The 24,959-nt window shown below is 49.0% G+C and overlaps 1 protein-coding gene across 8 annotated transcripts in view; it reads right to left on the reverse strand.

Moving 5' to 3' along the window:
• Positions 1-24,959, reverse strand: part of TPCN1 (two pore segment channel 1) — a 60,604-nt gene that overhangs the window by 12,892 nt on the left and 22,753 nt on the right. For 7 of the 8 annotated variants that reach the window (XM_027566645.1, XM_027566643.1, XM_027566642.1 and 4 more), the window contains 13 exons: positions 19,291-19,418; positions 13,377-13,553; positions 12,845-12,958; positions 11,934-12,064; positions 10,489-10,577; positions 8,410-8,444; positions 7,807-7,865; positions 7,460-7,559; positions 5,066-5,182; positions 4,662-4,786; positions 3,810-3,858; positions 3,265-3,328; positions 1,996-2,040 (listed from right to left, as the gene is read on the reverse strand). In XM_027566645.1, the coding sequence (XP_027422446.1) occupies positions 1,996-2,040; positions 3,265-3,328; positions 3,810-3,858; positions 4,662-4,786; positions 5,066-5,182; positions 7,460-7,559; positions 7,807-7,865; positions 8,410-8,444; positions 10,489-10,577; positions 11,934-12,064; positions 12,845-12,958; positions 13,377-13,553; positions 19,291-19,418 (1,233 nt within the window). The remainder of the gene's footprint in view (positions 1-1,995; positions 2,041-3,264; positions 3,329-3,809; positions 3,859-4,661; positions 4,787-5,065; positions 5,183-7,459; positions 7,560-7,806; positions 7,866-8,409; positions 8,445-10,488; positions 10,578-11,933; positions 12,065-12,844; positions 12,959-13,376; positions 13,554-19,290; positions 19,419-24,959) is intronic. The other variant, XM_027566649.1, reaches the window with a different exon arrangement.

Here is a 24,959-nt window from a genome sequence, read left to right on the forward strand (position 1 = left end):
GAAAAAACTATCATCAGCAATTAAACACTTAAATATTTTAAAAAATGAAGAACATCTCTATGTATTAATATGGTGTGGTCTTTAGGACATATTGTTAACTGAAAAAAAGCAAAGCTGAAAAAAGTGTATAAACTGTGCTAGTTTATTTAAGACAGGAAAATGTGCATATATGCACCTACTTTAGTTTTTAAAAATGGAAGCATAAAGTATAACACAAGTTACCCACTGGGGGAGGTGACAGGATTAAATGAGACTTCCTTGAATATATTTTGTCTGGTAGATCTGACTTGTAATCATATATATGTATTTACATAATTATAAAGCAAAATTAAATGTAAAAAGCAATCTCTAAAATAACGTTTAAATGCTCCATCACTTCATTTTATTTTGGCCGTGCCACACAGCGTGTGGGCTCCCAGTTCCCCCAACCGCGGATCAAACCCCCGCCCCCTGCAGTGGGAGCACAGTCTTAACTCCTGGGCCACCAGGGAAGTCCCCTAAACATTGTTTTAAAAAAAGAAATAAACAGCACCGATGAACCTATCTGCGGGAAGGAATGGAGATGCACATGTAGAGAATGGACTTGTGCACACAGTGGGGGAGGCAGATGGTGGGACCATGGAGAGAAAACAAGAGCACAGACACATTATTGTGTAAAGTGGACCCTGGTGAGAGGCTGCCGTTAACACAGAGAGCCCAGGCTGGTGCTCTAGGGTGACCTAAAGGGGTGGTATGGGAGGAGAGGGAAGTTCAAGTGGGAGGGGATATATGTATAATTATGGCTGATTCGTGTTATTGAAAGGCAGAAACCAACACAACATTGGAAACATTAAAAAGCAAAATTTTTTTGAAATAAATCTAAACATGCATCTAGATGGTGACGTACCCACGTGGAGAAAAACTATTCCGGCTGACCTTAAGACGTAGTCATCTAAATGTTTGTCCCTGCAGTGGTGTTTCTAACAATTTCAATGGTTAGGGTTGTGTTGGTATTGTTCTTTGGAGACTCCATGTGGACTGGGTCGAGTCCACAGAGTGGACTATGTGTGGAGACACAGTGTGGACTGTGAGATATAGCAAGTGAGTGGTTGTGTCAGTATTGCTGGGAACTAGGATTTTAAGCCTGGGAACTTAGATATGAAAGGATGATGGAGTTAGGTAAAAATCCTATAGTCCAAAATTATATCAAGAAAAATTCACAAGCTAGTTTATCTTTATAAAAAAAAAAAAAAAAAAAAACCTACCATGGAAACAATAACCAACTCCAAGCAACACGTACTGTTAGCATCTCTGACTGTGATCTCTAAACACCATTTCCCATTAAATGGAACCAGACCTCCTCAGAAAGGGTGAATCCCACCAAACCCCTGGATGAGTAGAACAGTCTGCATCTGTGCAGTCCCACTGGTCATCATTAACCAGATGTGGTTACTGAGTGCTCAGACTTCGGCTACTGTGATGGGAACTGAATTTGTAATTTTAGTTGGCTTAAGTTCAAATAGCCATGTGTGGCTAATGGCTGCCATGTTGGACAACACAGCTCTAGCTCTAACTACCAAACTACAGGACATAAGCAACAGAGGAACATGCGAAAACAAGGCTGAAGGACAAACAATCCTGCTTCTTCAACTAAATACTGCAAGAGGGAAAAAATGGATGGGGGAGAAACCTACAGATTAAAACAGGTCAAAGTGACGTGTCAACCAACCACAATCTGTGGTTCTGGAATTTGATTCCCAAAACCCCAGGTCTGGAGAAGGGGTGATGAACTGGATGAGGGGATTAGATGGACGAGAAAGACTGGCCAGGAGATGATCACTGTTGAAGCTGGGGGATGGGTACATGGCTGCTCATCACAGCCCCTCCACCATCACACGTGCTTGGAATTTTCTATGATGAAAAGCCAATGGCATGACTTAGCCCTCGCCCCTCCACCTTCTGGAGCAGTAAGACTCAGGAGGACAGAGACCTAGAGCTGTGGCACTTCACACTTACACATGAAATACTGGAAGGCCTTGGACTTCACAAGGATATTAATTCCTGTTTGAAAAGAAGAAATGGTAACAGTGAAATTTTCACGTGTAAGTACATAATCACCAACCACATATGTCATGCATGGAAGCAAATGGGGTGTTTATGTCCAGGGGATGAAAAAGGAAGGGCCTGCTCTCAGAGGAACGCCCATTCTTATGCCCCTGGACAACACTGCCATTGGCAACAACTGCTCTGGGAAGAGCCTGGGCAACCTGGAGCTGTGACAGAACAGAACAGGGTTTTGCTGGCTGCTCCTGAAACTTCAAGTTTGCTCCTGGCCTAGACCTGGCGCTGTTTACTCATCCACTTGAATAACGTATCTTCCCAATGGAATGGAAAACTTGCTAAAGAACATGGAATAGTAACAGCTGTGCTCAAAGTTCTATCCTATCTTGGGAGAAATCCCAAAATAGGATATACCATTTTAACTGGTTTTTTATTTTGGCCACACTGAGCAGCACGGGGAACGTCCCCAACCAGGGACAGAACCTGAGCCCCCTGCATTGGAAGCACGGCATCTTAACCACTCGACCGCCAGGGGAGTCTGGCCATTTTAACTCTTGTTCAAAACAGCTGAACTGTAACCCCTGTGAGCTAAACATATCCTGTGTGGAACTTCAAAACTGGCATGAAATTCAGAGAAAACTACTAGGTAAATGATACGGTGGACTCAGATGTTAAAAATTTTAATTTTATATGATACAAGCATTGATCAGATACACTAACTATATATCCTGATACAAGAGGAAGGTAAAAACTCTATTGTAAAAGGCATGTTTCACAACAGAATGTATAATGTAATCCCCTCTACTGTTTTTAAAAGGCATAGAAAATAACCCGTAACAAAAGAAAACACATCAGAAAATTAATACTGATTATCTCTGTGTGGTAGACGTTCCTTTTCTTCTAATTATCTAACTTTGTATACATTTCCTTCAACGAATAATAGTTCAATATTGATTGAACTATTCAATAATAGTCGAAAAAATAACCCACAATTCTTTTTTGTTTGGTTTTTACGTTACTGATTTCCCTCCCTAGTCCAATACTAATTCTCTGCTGGGGTCATCACACTCTCTTTTACACACACAGACAGTTCATATGCATGTGCGCGTGTACACACACACCCACCCACCCACTCTGGTCATGTTCTTTAAATCTTCATCAGTGGCCTCTGGAAACCTCCATTCGTCCCCAGCAGTCAGGACGCAACGTTCAGGTCAGCCTTACCTTTGAAGATGAGGAATGCTGTCCTGGGAAGCTCATCAAACCAGTGTTCTCTATTTCTCTTTGCCTGACCGAGGAACAGGGCCATGGGGGAGAGAGTTAGGACCAGGGACTGGATCCCAGCCCTGGGGACCAGGGTGCCGCTTTCCTTTCCTGCTCTCTGACTAACTCGGGAAACCACGAAAACACTCAGGGATCTACAGAACAACCAAGCCAGCCGAGGCCTGCCGGCCTTTGCAGTGTGCTGTGCACTGGCATTATTTTACATGATCCTGAAACTAACGCAGCAGGGTAGGGCTCTCATGGCCCCACTTCCCAGGCGAGACAAGCCTCGGAAAGGTTCCATAACCTGCCGGACGCCACACAGCGACTAATGGGGTCTGAGACTCAGGGCTCTTAACCGGGATGGCATATTGCAGGGGGATGGGCAGATTTGGCCGGGGGCCACCTGTTCTCTCTACAATGCATGGCGCCCAGCCGAGAGCTGGACCGGCCTCATCCCCCTCCCATGGAACCGTCGGCCTGGTCCCTCCCCGGAGAGCACCCACCTTCCACTTTAAGGCGGCAACTTCATAAATATCATGAAAGTCCTTCAGGCTGTCATAAGCAACAAGAAAGGGCAAAAGAAAAAAAAAAATCAGGGTACGTTCCCACAGAGCTTCAGTGTTTCTCACACCCACCTGCCTACGGTCACCTTCGAGAGGTGGAGGGGGTGACATCTGAGAGTCCCAGCCCATTGGGGCCCAGGGGACGGGTACCTGCTGGCTTTTCATCTCCTCCTTCCCCCAGACTATTGATACTTCATCCTCTCAATCTACACTGACTACCACTGGCTTGCGTTCCCCAGAGAGCCAGCCCCCGAATGACTACCACTGTCAGACAAGGATGGAGCATCCTTTGGCAGAGGACTAACTAGAACAACGGGGGCTGAGAGGTCAGCCCAGACCGAGCTCTCTCACCCTCATCTCTACAGCAGGCCTGCTGCTTCTCAAATCGAAAAGAAAAGGGTTTTGGTCATCAGCAGCCAGAAGACCAAGACTGACCGTGGACAGCTCGGGGCCCGTTCTGAGGCTGTGCCAGGGCTGTGTGTGTGTGTGTGTTGTTCACGGTGCTCTGTGGATCTGTTCACATGCAACTACCCAGCTTGCTCATGGCTCGAGGGTGAGCAGCTGGGCCAGTCCATTCTACTAGCCAATACATTCCTTTCTTGTTGTGAATTTAAATTGGACGTGGGTTGGACTCTGTCATTTGTAAGAAGAATCCTGAGCAATAGGGTCTATGTGCATAAAACGCTCTGCAAAGAAAACTAAGTGTCTAAGGGCCTCTCTGCCCGCCAGGCACCCCAGAGCCTCTTGTCAAGGCCTCCTTCGGCTGTACTGCACCCACTTGGGATCCCTCACCTGAGCAGTGGCGTGTTGCTCTGATTCAGGGCCTTGAAGGTGAGATAGCGCTCCCCCGCACTCATCCGGGGCTTGTAGAAACGCATCAGGCCTTCGAACTGCCTGTAGGAGATGCCGGCAGGCCTCTGGGGAGAGAGGGAAGATGGCCACGTGGAACACAGGTAAACGCAGAGTCCAGCTGCCCCTTCCCCTGGGGGGAGCCATGCCCGATGTCCTGCATCACGTGGGATCCCAGGGCACCCTGTTCTCTCTCTGTTCTCCCAAGGGTAGGACCCCTGGTTTCTGAAGCTGCTGTCCCTTCTACGCTTAGCAGATATTGGGAGGTGGGGTGGAGGTAGGGGGAGGAAGGGCAGGAGAACAAGGACCAACCCCCCTCCCTGGCTCAGCCCCTGGAACCCCCCTACCCGCTGGCTGACAAGCAGGCGGTAGGCGTGCTGGATGGCAGTTCGCTTGTGTAGCAGCAAAGACTTGAACTTGCGTTTCTCGATGTCATTGAAGGTGTCAAATACCACGGCCAGGAGCTGAGAGGGAAGAGCAGAGACCTGGTACCCATGCCGACTGGGCCTCAGGGAGCTAGGGAACAGTTCCCCAGCCTCCAGAGGGCGCTCCTCCAGCCACCCTAGGAAGGCAGGTTGAGAAGAGCCTCTCCCCTGGCCAGGTGTAGGAAGTTCATCTCCAAGTCTTAGGAGAAGGTCATTCATTGCCGTTGTAAATTTCCCCTCTACAGATTCGTGAAAACACTATTACATTTTCCCCCAGTTTTTCTTCTCTGCCTGTATAGCTCATCCCTGCCTGGGCAGTTTTATAAGGGGAGAGAAGCTGTGAGGGGAACACGCTGGGGCCTTTGCCCCATTTAGGTCTGTGTGACAGCCGGGGAGGCTGTGTGCCCATCCTGTGCCCTCCCAACCTCAGAGCAGGGAGGGACATCGCTGTCCCTTCCTCCCCTGTCCCCATGTTCCTTCTCCTGCTGAGTCTGTGTGGCCCTAGAAATGAGGGGCAAGAGGTGGCCTGCACTCAAGGGCACAAGGTTCTGGAAGTGCCCAGTTCCAAAGTCAGCATGTAGACAACACAGCCTGCGTTATCAGAGGGCGATGGGAGGGCGGGAGCAGAATTTGAAAGAAGCCTTTTTGAGGCTTCTTTCAAAATATTTCAAAAATATTTTGAAATATATTTGCCTTTCCATCCCCTCAAACTGGCCCCCTACATTTCCCTTTCCATCCCTTCAAACTGGCCCCCTACATTTCCCTTTAGATCAAAGGAGTCAGCAAACTTTTTCTGTAAAGGGCCAGAGAGCAAATATGTGAGGCTCTGCAGGCAAGATGGTCTCTGTAGAAATCACTCAACCCTGTGGGTGTAGCATGAAAGCATTCATAGGCTATATGCAAATGAATGGGCATGGCCATGTGCCAATAAAACTTTATTGACAAAAACAGGTGGTAGGCCAGGTTTGGGCCCGCAATGGCTGACTCATACCCTGTATTTTCACAGTTCAAAATACCTGTTAAAGCAAATAATTACACATAACGCTATTTTTAGGATTCTAAACTAACAACGGTACAAAAGAACTCTAAGATATACAAACAGATATCCAACATACTTATTTTGGGTCTTGAGAAATTAAAAAAAGAAAATATTTTCCTGCTTAAGACATCACATTTTAAGGCAGGGACGGGAGCCTGGTGGGCTGCCGTCTATGGGGTCACAAGGAGTCAGACACGACTGATGTGACTTAGCAGCAAAAGCACAAGTCTACCCCCAGAGAAAGTGTTTTCCATTTCTAAACCGGGCCTGACTGTGGTGACTGGTTTGGGGATGCTCATCAGAAGTATAAAAATAAATGCAAGACTTGGTAAGTCCTCTTCCTTATAATTCTGGTCTCAGCACCAGCCTGATGGCCTGGTCTGGGAGAAGGTGATCTGCTGATGGCAGGAACACTCCTGGTGGCCAGTCGAGCCTCCAAAAACACCTCCAAAGTTCCCAGTGTGCATGGGGACTACACACTGTCCTTAAAGGAACGTGTTCTGTATTGGGTTTCCCAGGGGTTCATAATAAACAGGGTAGAAATACACAGGACATTCCTGGCATGTGCGTACAGTGGGATGGGGTGGTTAAGAGCAGGGCTCTGGAATCAGACCAGCTCACCTGGCCACCCGAGCTGTGCAGGCAAGGCTGACTCACCCTATCGGTCTGATCCTCAGTTTCCTCAGCTATAAATTGAGAATCATAATCAGACATCTAGGGTTTGAGTGTTAAATTATTTAACCTCTATCCATAAAGCACTTGGCATAGTACCTGACTAAGGCTTCAGAAGTGTCAGCTTTTCCAGGTATTATATGTTCGCCCTGAGAAGGAAAAGGTTCCAGGGTAGTTTTGGTTTCAACTCCAGCTCTGGGACTTCCTTGGTGGTCCAGGACTCTGTGCTCCTAACGCGGGGCGCCCGGGTTCAATCCCTTGGTCAGGAAACTAGATCCCGCATGCCACAACTAAAGATCCCACAGGCCGAAATGAAGACCCACCCAGTGCAGTCAAATAAATGAAAAAGTGAGCGAACGAATGACAAGCTCTAGCACTGTCAGCAGCAGCAGCACTAACCCAGAGAGGCTAGTTACTGCTGGTAACCGGCTGAACTCAAGTCCTGACAGGGCATTCCTAGTCACACCACACCTGACTAGGGTCTAGGACTTCCTTCCCCTGTGTTCCACCCTCGGAGGTGGATGGCCACCCCTACTTTATCCCCACGATGCCCAGCACAGCGATGGCTGGGGCTGGTCCTCAGAACAGAAGCCAAGGCCACTCACCAGGTTCATGATAAAGTACAGCTCAATGGAGAGGTACACGATGAAGAAGACGCAGGACCAGGGGTTCCGGGAGTAGGAGGGCATCATCACGTCTGGGAAGCTGTATTTGCAGAGCATTACCCGCAAGGCCCATGTCTGCCAGTCTCTGCTTTCTCTAAGGACATCCCTCTTTCTGCCTGCTCCTCCCCCGCCCCTCCCCTACTCTCAGCTCACCAGGCCACTCCCATCCCTCATGGTGGCCCTGAGCACCCATCTGAGCCAAGACGTGGAATACCCTTGGCTGAAAAGGAGACAACCCTGGGCACTACCAGAGGGCAGGCAGAAGCCAAAGCAGAGCCCAAACTTACTTGGCGGTGGTCAGAAGGACAAACAGACTGATGATGCTGTTCTCCAGGGTGCTGAAGTACTGTGGGGACAGGAGGGCCAGAGGACACATGGGTGCCAGCCAACGGCACACACCACCGGAACGGGGTGTGTGCAGGGGGTCATCTCCAGAGCCCTGCCCTCCCCCACCCCACCCCACCCATCCCTTCCTCCTCCCGAGGGATCCCTGAAGGATGGCAGAAGAACAAGCAAACTCGGAGTCCAAGGCTGCCTCCTTCCTGAGCTCAATGCTTCTGGCAGAAGCAGACACCTGGCCTTGGGACTTGTCTCCCAGAGAATCACATGTTCTGCACAATGAGCTGGGCTCTCCTCCACCACTCCTCTGCCAAAATGTTTCAGTGTTCCAGATTTGATCCTGGAAACATCCCTCTCAACGACAGGACAGGGGATGCCCCTGGCGCTCAAAGAAGGAACTGAACGTTCAGGTGCCATAAGCGATGATGAGAAACCAAGCAGGGCATCCCTTCCTAACACGGCTGGTGGCGGGGAGGTCAGTCCAGCCGCCTGGCCTGAAGTGAAAAGGTCCCACATACAGCAAGACACAGACAAACGCACTGATTACTTACGGGGTCTGAAGGATTAGGGGAGAATAAGTAGAAACCTAGAAGAAGGTGGTGGGAAACATAGGTTAGAGCAGAAGTCCCAAACCCAGATGTCAATACGAATAAATGTAAATGAGAGCAGTGGGCAGAGGGAAAGCATAGGGCGTGGTGGGGACCGAGGCAGAGCACAACGCATGCTCTGACTGAAGGCACCAGGTACCTGCTGCCATTCGGGAACGTGATCCAAGCACCACTATAGCTATTATTAAAAAAGGCTAGTTGGGGACCTTTCTGGTGGTCCAGCGTTTAGGACCCTGTGCTTCCACTGCAGGGGGCTGGGGATCCCTGGTCAGGGAACTAAGATCCTATGTGCTGTACCGTGCAGCCAAAAAACACAAAGGCTGGATGTGCAAAGCAGTGACTCTAGTTAATGACACCATTATTGTGGGTTTCAAAGTTGCTGGGAGAGTAGATCTTAAAGTTCTCATCAGAAGGGAAAAAAAAACTATAATTATGTATAAAGATGATGTTGTTAACCAGATCATTCTGCAGTTATGTTCATAATAAACCATTATGCTGTACACCTGGAACTAATACAGTGTTATGTCGATTACATGTCAATTTTTTTTTAAAAAATAGAAGTTTAAAAAAAAATTTAAGATTTTAAGGCTGGAAATCTGTATTTTCATGTTAAAAAATCTAGTTTTTAAAAATGCTGGCTCAAAGGACTTCCCCAGTGGTCCAGAGACTAAGACTCAGCTCCCAGTGCAGGGGACCAGGTTGGATCCCTGGTCGGGGAACTAGATCACAAATGCTGCAACTAAGACTTGGAGCAGCCAAATAAATAAACAAACATTTTAAAATATATATTAAATAAAAATAAAAATTAATTTTTTTTAAGACTTCACCTGCCAGTGGACGGGGTGCAGGTTCAATCCCGTCAGGCAGCTAAGATCCCACATATCTCGTGCCCCAAAAACCAAAAAAATGTAAACAGAAGCAATGTTGTAACACATTCAATAAAGACTTTAAAAAATGGTCCACATCAAAAAAAAGAAAAAAAAAAACTTAATAAAATAAAACATAAAATGCTGGCTCAACACTTTCAGACCAAACAAAACTCATCCATAGGCTGGGTCTGGAACCCAGACTGCTGGTTTGCAATCTTTGGTTTTGAGAACATGACAGCCAAGTAACAACTTCAAAGGGACCCCACTGTTCTGCAGCTGAGGGTCCAAGGTGGGGGCACCATCAATTTCCTCCCTCTTGCAATGGGCTATTCCCCTGAGCCCTTGAAATCCTGAAACTCTGCCCCTAAGGGAAGTCAGCCCCTCGGAACACCAAGGAAATTCTATCCAGAGTGGGGTGGGGTAGGTGGGAGTCAATGGCTCAGGGAACAGAGTGTCACGAGAGTCTGGGGGTTTCAGCACTGGCGGGGGCCTTAGAGTCACGGCCCTCTGGTTCCACTGTCTCTGCCATCTGAGCACCAGGGAAGGGACCTTGGGCTCCCCTGCCGTGTTCTGAGACTGCCACTGTCTAAAGCCCATGTCTGAATGTGGGAATTGCATCAATACTTGATCTTATCTGAAGAGGCAAGGCCTCCTCGGTGTTAGAAAGGGCATGACCTTGCTTTAACACCTAGTGAAGCTGAACTATGTTGACCCTAAGGTCCCAGGCATATGCTGTAGAGGAATCTCCCCTGTGTGCGCACCGGGAAAGGCAGGAGAATGTTCGCAGCAATGTGATCTGCAATAGAGGAAAATGCCCACCAACGGAGGAAGTGATAAATAAGCGTGGGTATATTCACGTATTGGATCACAACACTGTAGTGAAAATGAATGGCTTACATCTCCACGCATCAGCGTGAATAAAGGCCGGGGGCACCCCTGGGAGCAAAAGGGAACTGAGATCAAGAAAGGTTACAAAGGTGGCTTCTATTTTTTTCTTCCCCCCAATACCGCATTTCCTAAGCGGGAGTCCACAAGTGTTTCTATCGTTCTGAAAACCTTCCAGAATTTCTAAAACCATCAAAGTGCCTTTTTTCTCAACGATGAGTTTGCTTTTAGAGACTGCCTGCGTACTGGGGCTCAGGAAAAAACTCACCGAGGATGGCGAAAATGATCATGAAGAAGAGGAGAAGCAGGAGGATGTCCATGAAGGGCGGCAGGGACTGAAACATCTGACGCAGGTTGCTGGGGGGGAGACAGGGCCAGGAGGGTGAGGGGCGGTGGGCTAGGGCCCAGGGACATGGTCTGGGACTGCTCAGTGAGGGGTGCCCTGTTGAGATGGGGGCCTGGTGCTCCCAACCCCTGGAACGCTAAATCCCACCGCACCCTGGCTTGTGACGGCATGCTTAGTGATCTCCTAGGACTTCCACTCAGGCAGTGATGGGCAAAGAACCAGGGCAGGCGTGGCGCTTACTGAGCCCAAGCAGGCAAGTGCCTGCAAGGGATGGAGCAGGCAGGCCAGGGCCGGGTACATGGCCTCAGGTGCCAAGGTCAGTCTGCACGGTATGCAGGAAGACATTTCAGGGCCATTCAGTCCGAGGACATGTGTCTCCGGTTTTGCAGACAGGGAACCAAGAGTGACCCCATGGGCTTCCCCAGTGGATCAGACAGTGAAGTGTCTGCCTGCAATGAGGGGGACCTGGGTTCGACCCCTGGGTCCGGAAGATCCCCTGGAGAAGGAAATGGCAACCCACTCTAGGACTCTTGCCTGGAAAATTCCATGGATGGAGGAACCTGGTAGACCATAGTCCATGGGATCTCAAAGAGTTGGACACGACTGAGCAACTTCACCAAGAGTGAATGGCTAGCCCGCTCTCATTCACAGGACCCCAGCCAACAGGTTTTCTAGATGGATTCTCAAAACTCAGTCGGGGGCTTCCCTGGTGGCTCAGTGGTGAAGAATCCACCTGCCAATGCAGGGGACATGGGTTCGATCCCTGGTCTGGGAAGATCCTATATGCCTCAGAGCAACTAAGCCCATGAACCACAACTACTGAGCCTGTGCTCTAGAGCTGGAGAGCCACAACTATTGAAGCCTGAGCGCCTAGAGCCCATGCTCTGCAACAAGAGAAGCCACGGCAATGAGAAGCCCTCGCACTGCAACTAGAGAAAAGCCCGTGCAGCAACGAAGACCCAGCACTGACAAAAAATAAACAAAATCATTAAAAAAAAAAAAAAAAAACTCAGCTTGAACTTAGGTTAATGGCCTGTTTTGAGTTCAGTCCCCCAGTCCCAGGGAAGGTGTCAGGACTGCCTGCTGAGTCGCGCAGACTTCACTGAGCTCCTGCTGCAGGCTGTGTTTGGGCAGATACTGTGCCGGGAGCCCCAGAGAAGCACAGGTAATGATGGGAGAGCGCCCTGCAGTGGGAGGCCCACCCTCCTCTCTGTGAGGGTCGAATGGCAGAGGGAAGTGATCAGGACTGTGACCTAGCCAAGTGCAGGAGGGACCTACTCACTAAGTGACTCACTGGCTCCACGGACCCAGGGGGCCAGGTTGGGCCGTGAGAGCACCTGAGTGAGCAGCTCCTCCCCAGGCCTTACCGCCGGACGCCGCCGCAGTACCGACAGTCCACCAGGAAGATGCAGCGCAGCGCCCGGGTCACCCGCATGTGTGACGTCTGCCGTACCAACACCACGATGGCCTCCACGAACTGCACCACCAGCACGGAGGTCTGGGGGAGGCCGGGCACAGCGCACTGTCAGCCCCTGCGCCCCAGGCCCAGACAGAGGGCCGGCTAGATACTGGCCCCCGCCAGTCCTCCCCATCCCGGAGGGGAGTCCAGAGAAGCCCTTCCCTCGCCCTCTCTCACCTCCCCCAACATCAGGCAGAGAAGTCCACTGCTGCTGGCCCAGGAGAACAAGCTTCAGGGTGATCGATGCTCCCAGCAGCTCATTAGAGGGTACCCGCTGAACAAAACCACCACTCCGCAGGCCGCAGCCACCCACCCCCTGGTTCTAGCTACCCCCTGAGGGCCCCTGGGGTCTTCGGCACATCCTGATCTCCAATTCCTTGGGCACATCCTCCCCGTCAAGTGTGTGCGCTTCTGACACTGCTAAATACCACTCTGACATATCCCAACCTATGTCTCTCTCTGCTACAGAGAAAGTGGACAATATGGCATTGACTGGCACGGCTGTGGAGGCCACACCAGGCTGCTTTGGAATCCCAGCTCTCCGGGATCCAGATCCCATTCTCTTGCAACTGGCTGGATGTAAACTAGGAATAGTAACACATTTCCCACAAAGGTCACCATGCTGGTGCTTGGCCTGAACTAAATACTGGATCATGTTAGCTACTGTTAGCACCACCGTGACACCCAGAGCAAAGCTGGAAGCATGGTGAGCTCCGGGACCCAGAGTTACGCTTCGCAGCGCATGGGGGATTTGCAGTTGAACTGAGGATACAGGCTTGAAGTTGACAAGGAAATGCTGGAAAGAGATGAACACATCACCTTGACCATGGTCCTTCTGTGCCGGATGAAGGTGTGAAGGCCCAGCCACCGCAACTTCATGCAGAGTTCAAACACGACCACCACCAGGGCGAACAGCTCCAGGGTTGCGTGGACCTGCAGCCACAGGGCATGAAGGAGACGCAGCGTCATCAGCCACTCCCCAGTAGGAGAAGTGAGCGCACCTGCTGGCTTTTCTTTGGAGACAGCGGGCGGGACTGCTGATCAGGTATGCTGTTCACCTGGAGCCAAAGCATGGCCACGGGTCCTAAGTGAGGCAGTCCGAGGGCGGCCCCTGCCCCTCCTTGGAAGTTACAAGGGAAGGGAATCCCAGGGAGACTGGGGGTGGTGCATTCCCTCAGGCGGGGACCCCAGGCAAGACTGGTGAGCCAGCTACTCCCAGGGCCTCCCCGTTTGAAATCCGTGGGGTGTCTCCCCTTCCAGAATGTTCCCTTTCAGGCTTGAGTTACTCTGCCCGCCTTCCCACCCCCGAAACCCCCAGAGAGCCGCGGCTCGCGGCCACCGGGACACTCACGTAAATGCCCAGCCGGAGCGCGGGGACGGCGGGAGCCTCGCACAGGGAGAGCAGCAGCAGGAGCAAGGCCGCGGACAGCTCCATCAGGTAGAAGAGGTGGTTGTGTGCGAAGAGGTAGGCCGCCAGAGCTTTGGCGTTCTTGGGGTGGGTGAAGAACTTGTCGTTATTCTCGCCTTCCTGAAAGAGCGAGAGTCGCGTGAGCCCGCGGGAAGCAGTGCGCCTGGGATGCAGAAGTGGCTGGGGATGTGGGACGTGTGGTGGGCGGGGGAAAGGGGCGGGCCCTTGGCAGGTGGGTGGAGCTTCAGGCCAGAGAGGACGGAAAATAAAGTATTCTCTTCACAGCTTAGAACACCCCTCAGGTCTCGCCCTTGCCACTGATGCGGCTTCAAAGACTTGCTTCTTTCCAAAACTAGTCGGAGGACTCAAAGGATAAAACGCGCAAGAGATCAAAGGGAAGCGGGCGCATCTGGTCCCTTCTGAGACCGAAGTCTCACTCTCAGGTGTGGGATGTTAAGTGCCCGGGGTCTGGGGTAAACTAGTCATGACTGTGTCCTGGCTCCGCCCCCTTCTCCCTGGGCAACATGGAAACTGTTCTTTCACCTTTACAACCATCCATGGGTTAACGATCGACCGTACTTACTCCCAGGGCTCTTAGGACAGCGTCTGGCACACGGAAAGCTCCCTGAAGAGGTGACCTGTTATTATTTACTTTAAGCTAGTAACATTGAGGGGAAAGCTTGAGGGTCCCTTTATCAAAATCCTGGTTTATTCAGCTTTCCCCATCCCATTTATCTTTTTAAAGAGTTTTTGGATGTGGGACCATTTTTAAAGTTTTTGTTGAATTTGTTACAATATTGCTTCTGTTTTATGTGTTGTTGTTGTTTTTTTTTTTTTTTTTTTTTTTTGCTTTTTGACCATGAGGCATATGGGATCTTGGCTCCCCAGCTAGGGATGGAATCTGCACCCCCTGCATTGGAAGGCAAAGTCTTCTCAACTACTGAACCAACAGGGAAGTCCCCTTACTTCTTAACTGACTCTATTTCCACCTTATTTCCTAAGCCCTTGATGCTTTCATCCCAATAGTAACGAGACAGCGGCTGGCCCCACTGAGTGCCTTCCACTGAGCCCCGACATTCCTTTCAGTCCTGACAATTTGTCTTCCAGGTAAGTGCTTCTATTTCTTCTCATTTGACAGCAGTGACAGGGAACTTCCGTAGCACCCAAGCCCATACAGCCAGGCAGCCTGGTTCCAGCAGCCCTGTTCTGTCTATTCTTGGCCTCCTGCTGATGATGCAGAAAACAAATGATGGAGCCTGGGGAATGGTCCACTTGAGAATACAAGCTGATGACCCTCCCTGTTAGGATCGGTCTTCTGGGGGAGGTAGGGGATCTTCACTGCCTCCCTGAGGTTGGTGGGCACAGGTCTAAGTAAAAGAGGTCCCACCTCATCAACTTCATCACCTCAGTACCCCATCCAGCAGCGTACACATAGACAGCATTTACTTTTCATGCATTGCCTTGCTTCAGTGCTTCTCAATTGGGGGCAGTGTTGACCACCTGCCCTCCCCTGACTCCACCCCAGGGCTGGAGACACGTGTAGTTGTCACACCTGGGGGGTGTTGCTGGCATCCAGAGGGTCAGTTCCAGGGATGCTGTTAAAATGCACAGGGCAGCCCCTCACAACAAAGAATTATCCCGTCCTAAACACCAATGATGCTGAGTCAGGAGAACCTATCTCATTCACTCTCAGCACACTCAGAACAGAGGCTCTTGCCCTTGGCTCCAATCTCTAGAGGAGAAAAGGGTCAGAGCCCCAGAAGGGACACCCAGAGCCTTTCCAAAAGCATTCTGGGTGTTCTTGAATGCAGGCAGACCTTCAACTATTCCAATATTTGGCTCTTGTGGGATGAGGCCACATGCAACCATCCTCATAAACCCTTGTTCTGGCAAAAGTGAAACTAACACATTCGTGCCCGGTGATTCCTCCAGAAGTTACAAAGCCAGGTTAACAGGAAGAAGTGTCTCTGGGCCAGGTGGCACATGGTGCCATGGAAGGAGCTCTGGCCAGTGGGCTCCTGTGCTAGCTGGAGGTGGCTTCAGCTCTCCAAGCTTGTTACAGAGAACTGGGAGAGCAAGAGATATAGTCAAGACCTCAGTTGGCAGTGTCTGGTGCACATAGTGGGCGTTTAATAGATGTTTGGTAAGATGAAGCATTTCTGCAAGAGATCATTCTCCAGGCGCCTGTTAGGCCGAGGACTGTCCAGTAGCTGGGAGTCGGCTGGGAGCTCTGACCTTGGCTGTGGTTTGCAGTGGAACTTCAAGCGAGTCACTTCCCTGAAGCCAGATACATCACTATCCTCATGATCAAAAAAAATAAAAGGCAAACCACAGACTCGACAGGGCAGGGAACAAACATCCTGGAGTCACACGGTGGGTGAGCTGGGCAAGCCTCGCTCCCCGTCCTGTGATCTGTGCCGGCTGTGGTTTTCACCACCACCGCCCTGGCCACAGGGGTCGCACATGGTTGCCTGGGGAGCTTCTGGCTTGGACTTCTAGAAAATGCAATTCTCGGGTAATTTCTTCCAACAGGTAGCCAGGGATGAAGGTCTGGCAAGAGGAAACCACTGACATGGAGCTCTCAAATCTGACCTCGGGGACTTGGAATTGCCTCAGGGCAGATGGACGGAGAAGGCAATGGCAACCCACTCCAGTACTCTTGCCTGGAAAATCCCATGGACGGAGCCTGGTAGGCTGCAGTCCACGGGGTCACTAAGAGTTGGACACGACTGAGCAACTTCACTTTCACTCTTCACTTTCATGCATTGGAGAAGGAAATGGCAACCAACTCCAGTGTTCTTGCCTGGAGAATCCCAGGGATGGGGGAGCCTGGTGGGCTGCCATCTATGGGGTCGCACAGAGTCGGACACGACTGAAGCGACTTAGCAGCAGCAGCAGCAGGGCAGATGGAAGATGAGGCCTTCCCCAGCAAGGACCAAGTGAAATAGGATCTGGGTCCCTATCCTGACTCCGATGCTAAGGCTTCCCAGGTGGTGCGGTGGTAAAGAATCACCTGCCAATGTTGAAGACGCAAAAAACCTGGGTTCGATCCCTGGGTTGGGAAGGTCCTCTGGAGGAGGAAATGGCAACCCACTCCAGTACTCTTGCCTGAAAAATCCCAAGGACAGAGGAGCCTAGTGGGCTACAGTCCATGGGGTCGCAAAGAGTCGGACATGACTGAGCACGTGTGCACTAAGAACACTGGCCTTATTTCCTAGAGGCTGATCACGAACTAGGAAATTTTATGATTAGGAAAAATAAGAAGCCAGGCCAGCGGTATGTGACTTCCAGGCCTTTAATCTCTGCTCCCTGGGGCAGAAGTCCACAAAGAAAACTAGGAGGGTCTTGGAGGCAACAGGAGCTCCGAGCACACGGCTCCTGTGGGTGAGTGAGTTAACAGGTAAATTTAGGAAGAGAGGAAACCACAGGCACCAGATAGCCGCAGAACAGCAAGGGGCCAGTCACCCAAGCACACTAACAAGCTGGCTCAGGGGCTGTGCTGCAGCCCATCCGCAAGCGCAGAAACAGCTATCGGACGCCCTCTAACACCGTCCTCCAAGCCAGAAACCACTGTCCACGGGGATCCAAGCTCTGCTTTTAGTTTTAATTTTACAAGAGGATGCATCTTTTTGTAAAAAAGAAAAAAAATTCAAGTAATACACAAAATTATAAGGTAGTAAAAATTCCATCAGCCAAAAATAATCACCTTTAATATTCTGACAAATAAGTTTCCAGATGTGAATGGGTATCTGTGCATACATAGACACACATTATATAAAATTATATATAACTTATATATTAAAAGTCACCATATGATACCTTCTGTTCTGTAACCTCTTTTCCCCTAAAGACATGGCCCATTTTTGAGTGACTACATGAGGTCAGGTACAGAAATGTGGCTACCACGTAGAGAAGAAAGAACATCATTCGGAGGCCGGATGGACACGGTTTAAATCCAAGCTTGGCAGTTTACCAGCTGGCTGGCTTTGGACTCACTAGCCCCCGGGAGTCTCAGGTGTATGAACTGGGAGATGACCAAACTGCTGGTAAGATTGTTAGAGAGATCAGCAAGTACATACTTAACTTAGTCTTTTTTTGGTATATAGATCCATTTGTATTATTTTTTAGATTCCACTTAGAAGTTATATAACATTTCTCTTTCTCTAGCTGACTTACTTCACTTAGTAATATTCTCTAGGTCTATCCACACTATGGCACGTGGCAACATTTCCTTCTTTATTATGGCTGAGTAATATTCCACTGCTCATATATGTGTGTGTATGTATTATATACCACATCTTCTCAAATCAATTGTCTGTTGAGGGGCACTTGGTTGTTGGGTTGTCTCCATGCCTTGGCTATTGTAAATAGTGCTACTATAAACACTGAGGTACACACACCTTTTTGAATTAGAGGATTTTTTTTCCTCCAAATATATATCCTGGAGTGGGATTGCTGGATCATATAGTAGCTCTATTTTTAGTTTTTTTAAGACACTTACATACTGTTTTCCTTAATGTCTGTACCAATTTACATTCCCACCAAAAGTGTAGGAGAGTTCCCCTTCCCCCACATCTTCTCCAGCATTTATTATTTGATGATAGCCATTTTTATTACTAATGTTCTCACCTGCTTAAGGAAAGAGGCAATTACCAAGCAGTGATTCTAATTCTGTATTCTGATCCATCCTGGCCTCTTATCTAGCACCTGTTCAACCTTAGAGAGGGTGACAGTGTATAGAGTGATCCTGCAACGTCAACAGGCATGCCCAAGCTTGCTAAAATCTCCCGAAAACATTTCTACTTAACCTGAATAATTTCTGCCTTAACCTGAATCAAAACCCATTCCTTGAGAAGTACAGCCATAAAACGTTAGAAACACACAGACACCTGAACAGCTATCAAATAAGTATCTGAATTTCATTAAATTTTCTTTGAAAATAGAAAAGCAAATACTTAAAAGGGAGAGCTGCTTCAAAGAAAAAAAAGATTAGGGGAAAGTGATCATTCAAATGAACTTAAGAAAAATCCCATTTCCTCACCCAAATCCTTATTCAATGCTGAAATTTCAGCAGAAGCTGAAATCTTATAATGACAAAAATGACAAGATTAAGGTGAAAATGCCATAGACAGTGAGATTAGCAGTTAACAGGCAATATTCCCTTTTGAGAGTATTCAATACTGTATACCAAAGGCCCTAAAAAATGTCGATTCCTTCGACCCGCTGATTCTACTTCTTGGAGTGTTTCCTAATAAAATAATCCTCGATATTAAAGAGAAAAAGAGAGAAATAGCTGAAGACATAGATTGTCCTCATATTATAATTTATAACAGGGAAATGCATAATATACAGTAAGGGAAATATAAAAAGAGAAAATATCCAACCTTATCAGGATAGTTAAATAAATTAAGATACACTTACCAGACAGAATTATAAAGAATTTAAAATTTGTTTAAAAACAAAAACCAAGCATGGAATAGCAAATATGAAAGCAGCAGCAGGAGAAACAGGAAGAATAAACATCTCCAGACCCTGCACACTGAGTCAGCTGGACTCAGCAGATAGACGAGTTCCCTCCTGAGAACCAGCCTCTCCAGAAGAGGGAGCAGGGCAGGGGGCAGCCAAATGGACAGACTAGAGAACCTGGGGGCAGGCAGGGCCACACACCAGGTCCTGGGAACAAGCCCACGGGCACAGCCAGCTTGGCTCTCCCGGTGTGATCTTATGAAATGAGAAGGTCACACACGGAGCACCAAAGCCAGAACTGGATTTCTGGGCATGCATCCAACAGAGCCTGGCTCCCCGTCTCCACCAACACGTGGCAAGAAGGGCCAGGTGCTGCCCGGGAGATACTCACCTGGAGGTAGATTGCTGCCTCTTGATAATTCATCTCCCAGTCATGTCCAGTGGGGCTGGAGGGGGAGTTCTCACCCTCTAAGCTCAGACTGGGGGCCTGGGAGTCGTGGACGGTATATTTGCCTCCATCTGCAAGAGGAGATTCACTTACAACCCAGGTTTGAGAGAATAAAAAGACACCATTCACCAGAGAGAAGGCTGGCAGTTATTCACCTGCTCTCACTCATATCCTATTATATAAGTCAACACCCCCTTATATATACTTGGGCTTCCTGGTGGCTCAGGCGGTAAAAAATCCGCCTGCAATGCAAGAGACCTGGGGTCGATCCCTGGGTTGTGAAGATCCCCTGGAGGAGGGCATGGCAACCCACTCCAGTATTCTTGCCTGGAGAATCCCCATGGTCAGAGGAGCCTGGCAGGCTACAGTCCATGGGGTCACAAACAGTCAGACACAATGGAGTGACTAAGCACACATAAGTCTACACATGCCCGTGTATTAGGTTGGCTGAAAAGGCCGTTTGGGTAATGTATTTTGGCAAAAACCAAATGACCTTTTTGGCCAACCCAATACTAACGACAGCAAGAATAGTATGTCTAGCAAAAATGTTCTTCCGACATGGATGGACCTGGAGGGTATTACGCTGAGTGAAATAAATCAGAAAGACAAATACTGTTATGAGATCACTTATGTGTGGAACCTTAAAACTAAAACAAACTAGTGAATACAACAACACAGACAGACTCATAGATACAGAGAACGAACTAGTGGTTTCTATGGGGAGAGGGAAGGGGGAGGGGCAAGATGGGGGAGGGGGTTAAGAGGTACAAATGACTACGGATAAAATAAATAAACTACAAGGACATATTGTGCAGCAAAGGAATATTTTATAAATTAAAAGGAGCATAACCTTTAAAAATTGTGAATCACTATATTATACACCTGAAACATACAATGTTGTGTATCAACCATACCTCAATTAAATTTTTCTTTCTCCTGTTAAGAAAGCAAGTATAAAAAAAGCACACACCCAATGCTATCATTTGTGTAAATAAGGGAAAAAAACAAGAAAGCACAGAGATATCTACTTATCTTAACGGAAGAAATAGGAAGAATAAATTAGAACTTGATGAAACTGATTACCCACAATGGATGGAGAGAACGGGGTGGAAGTCGCTCAGAGGGAGTGATCTTTTTGATGACTTTTGACTTGTAGAAGCATGTTAATATACTGCCTTGTCAGAAAAATAAAAATAACTGGATTTGTTGCCTGGTGCAGGGTCATCCGTGGCTCTTCCCTGCTGAGAGCCATGCCCTTTCCTTCTGGTAACTCAGTCCTGTCTGTCTGAGTGTCCGCTCCCTACTTTTTGTCCTTATTCTTCGGCTCTGGCCAACTCCACCCCTGGCAGCTGATCCAGTGCAATGAGATCCCCTCAACACCCGCCCCAGCCTGCCCCCGTCTTATCCCAGACAGGTATTGGTTCAGCCAATGGTGCTGACCGAAGTCTAGCCAACGAACCTAGAACTTCTCCAGGACCAGTTTAGAAAGGTGTGTGTGTGTGTGTGTGTGGAGGGATTGGGGAGCTCTTTCCCTATTGCTGCTGGAGGCTGCTTCTGCCACCAAGTGGGGAAGACCTGCCTGAGTTACACCCCTGGGATCGAGCTATGCCTGAAATTTACCTCAGAGCATTTCCAAAATCTGAGCCCCCAAAGATCCTTTTATACCTAAGCCTCTTTGAGTTGGGCTTGTCACAGCACTCAAGTATGTCCACTGATATATGCCATGGCACCGAGAAACAAGTCTTAGCTTTTTTTTTTTTCCACTGTTTATTTTGCTGCAATGGGTCTCAATTGTGGCACTTGGGATTTTTAGCTGTGCCATGCGGGATCTAGTTCCCCAAGCAGGGATGGAACCTGGGCCCCCTGCATTGGGAGCTAGGAGTCTTAGCCACTGCACCACCAGGGAAGTCCCATGGATGGACATTTAGACCATTGCCAATGCTTGGCTATTTCAAATGAAGCTGTTATGAACATTCATGTACAGGACTTGTAGGTGTAGGTGGATGTAGGTGTTCATTTCTTGGGGGTAAATACCAAGGGGTGAAATAGCTAGATCACCCATTTAACTTTTTACGAAACTACCAAACTGTTTTCCAAAGTGGTTGTACCGTTCTACACTCCCATTCGCAGTAAATGAGAGTTCTAGGTCTTCCACTTCCCCACCACCAACTGATACGCTCACTGCTTTAAGTCTTGAAGGTGAAGGTGAAGTCACTCAGTCGTGTCCGACTCTTTGTGACCCCGTGGACTGTAGCCTATCGGGCTTCTCCATCCATGGGATTCTCCAGGCAAGAATACTGGAGTGGGTTACCATTTCCTTCTCCAGGGGATCTTCCCTACCCAGGGATAGAACCCAGGTCTCCGCATTGGAGGTAGATGCTTTAACCTCTGAGCCACCAGGGAAGTAACCGCTTTAAGTCTTAATTATCCTAAAATATTGTGATGTTACTGCATTGTTTTAATTCCAATGCTTTTAATTTGGATTTCCTCAGAGACTAATAAGGTTGAGCATCTTTCCATATGCTTAGTTGCCATTTGTACAACTTAATTGAAGTGTCTCCAACTCTTACCTGTTTATTACATTATTTTCTTTTTTAAAATTTTGAGTCACATATATGCATATATATAATGCAGTCTATAAATATACAAATGTTTGTCTCTGATTATAATATCCATTCCAGTTTTGATTATTTCCTTGGATTAGTGATTATTATAGCTTTATCCATTCTTTTAATCTCTTTGTGTCTTTTTATTTAAACTTTGTTTCCTATAGGCAGCATATAGTTTGGTCTTGCTTCTTTCCTCCAGTTTGAAAAACTCTGCCTTTTAATTGGAGTATTTAGATTATTTACATTTAATGTAATTACTAATATGGTTAGGCTTAAATATATCATCTTGCAATTTACAGCATGTTTATCCCACCTGTTCTTTGTTCTCTTGCCTTTCTCCTCCAAGACACTTCAATTAAGTACCTTCCTGAGGTCATGCAGTCAGTGAGAAGCAGGGCTTGGATACCAAATTAGGCTGGTTAGCTCCTAATTGGTAGGTTGCATGCCTCTCAAGGGGCTTCCCAGGTGGCGCTAGCAGTAAAAAACCCGCCTGCCAATGCAGGAGATATAAGAGATGCGCGTTCGATCCCTGGGTTGGGAAGATCCCCTGGAGGAGGGCACAGCAACCCACTCCAGTGCTCTTGCCTGGAGAAACCCCGTGGTCAGAGGAGCCTGGCAGGCTACAGTCCACAGGGTCACCAAGAATCAGACAAGACTGAAGTGCCTTTGCACGCATGCAAGCATGCCTCTCAAGAACTGGAGGCCCAGAAAGGAGGATAAGCCATGGCTGAAAGGATTAAAAATACGGCAGCTATTCCATCACATCTGACTGCAGCCAGCCCTTCTCATTCTGGTCTTGCTCTCCCAATGCCAGGATCTCCTAACTCTGATCCCTGTGCCCATTTCTGAAAGAACTGAGCCCCAGGTGGAGCCTGGGGAAAGTCAAAACCACCTTCTTCCACCCGCTTTCATGGATCAGGGAAGCGTGAGCCCAAACGTGACTCCTGAGCAGGAGAAACACAGGCAGGCAGCTGGCTGGCGCTGGGATCTCGGGTGCCTGTGCTGAATCCTCCATGCCCTCCACACAGCAGGAGCCGGCGCCTGGGACACAGCAGTCCTACGTAAAGAGTGGTGCTGGTGCGGGGTGGGTGGCAATGGCTGGCACAGATGGCAGGGGACATTAGTGCCACTTTCCCAGCCTGAGCTAGACAGAAACATCTGCGTGAGCCCCTGCCTCGGAGATCCCCCAGTGTGAGCCTTCCCAGCACTTCCTCTCATGTGTGTGTGTTGGGGCGAGGAGGCGGGGGGGCGGTTATCAAAGCAAATTGAGCTACCCGTGGGCCAGCCCTGCTACAACTGGTGCAGACCCCAGCCGCCTGGATCATGCTGACTACCAGAAGCCTTCTACCAAGGCTGCCGTGGTGCAAGGAGAGGGTGACAAGGGTGTCTCACCCCCACCCTAACGAACCTCAGCCCTACAAATCTATGTAGCCCAGACCTCATCAATTCGGCTTCTGCTGAAATAACAAACACACTTCCAGGGCATATTCTGTGTGCCAGGCTACTCTCAGCATGATGTATGTGTCACTGTAAATTTCATCCTCATAATAACATCCATTACTGTGTCCATTTTACAGGTGAGATACAGGAAGCCCAGAGAGACCTGTGAACTCACCCAGGCTTCACACATTTAGAAGGTCAGCAGGGTCTATGCTGAGAATCCCCTGCTTAACCAAAGTGCAGGGACTGCAAAGAGACCAAACCAGTCCATCCTAAAGGAAATCAATCCTGAGTGTTCCTTGGAAGGACAGATGCTGAAGCTGAAGCCGACTCACTGGAAAAGACCCTGATGCTGGGAAAGATTGAAGGCAGGGGGAGAAGGGGGCAGCAAAAGATGAAATGGTTGAAGAGACAGCATCACAGACTCACTGGACGTGAATCTGAGCAAACTCCAGGACATAGTAGAGGACAGGGAAGCCTGCAATGCTATAGTCCACCAGGTCGCAAAGAGTCGGATACGGCTTAGTGACTGAACAAATGGACTATGGGGTTTCCCTCCATGGACTCTGGAGGACTTTCTGCTGTCCATCATAGAAGGATGAGTGTCAGGTCCAGGGTCTTAGAAAGGATGACGCTTAGGTCTGCAATGGGTTGGAGAGACCATTTAATTGAATGCCCATCTCTTAGAGATGGAGGTCACGGCAGAGAGCGTACCTGTGTACCAGGGCTGATCCATCAGAGAGCCAGCTCTAGCACCCGGGCCTCCTGGCCGCCTGTCTAGAGGTCTCCCCACCACAGACTCTGGTCACTCAGCCCTCACTAGAGTAATGTGGATGGTGGTCTGCCACAGGGTGACCACTGCTGTGTGCAGCCCTGAGTGACACAAACCAAAGAGAAAAGTGACTGGGCCTCCACAGATCATCATTCCCATGGGCCAGAGCCCTTGGGATGTGCCGGTGAGGGCCACGAGTGACTGGCGGACAGGCGGAAGGTCTTGGCCAGCTGGGAGTGTCTTTCTTGACCTACAAGTGCTGAACAGAACGACTGTACCTTGGCTTCCCACGTGGTACTAGTAAAGAACCCGCCTGCCAATGCAGGAAGTGCAAGAGATGCAGGTTCAAGCTCTGGGTCAGGAAGATCCCCTCGAGGAGGAAAAGGCAACCCACTCCAGTACGCCTGCCTGGGAAATCCCATGGGCAGAGGAACCTGGCGGGCTACAGTCCATGGGGGTCACAAAGAGTCAGACGCGACTGAGCACAGTACAGGCAGAGAACCCCAGGGCAGGAGAGGCCCCAGGGATTCAGGAGGCTCATCCCCTTACGTCCCCCCTCATTCATCATGTGGAGTGACCCTCCCAGATACTGTCTGCACTTTCCCAGCCCCTCACCCCACCGGGTACCGCCCCTGTTGCTGGTCTGGCTCCCCGTCCTGGCCCTCTCTGCCCATCTCCTCTCTACACCGGTCAGAGAAATCCTTTGATGTGTGTATGCATGTGTTTTAGCTCAGTATAACAGTAATCCTTTAAAAACCTAAGCCAGGTGGTAGCGCTCCTCTGCCCCAAAC

This window comes from Bos indicus x Bos taurus, chromosome 17, assembly GCF_003369695.1.
Source record: "Bos indicus x Bos taurus breed Angus x Brahman F1 hybrid chromosome 17, Bos_hybrid_MaternalHap_v2.0, whole genome shotgun sequence".
In the NCBI taxonomy this organism is placed as follows: domain Eukaryota; kingdom Metazoa; phylum Chordata; class Mammalia; order Artiodactyla; family Bovidae; genus Bos; species Bos indicus x Bos taurus.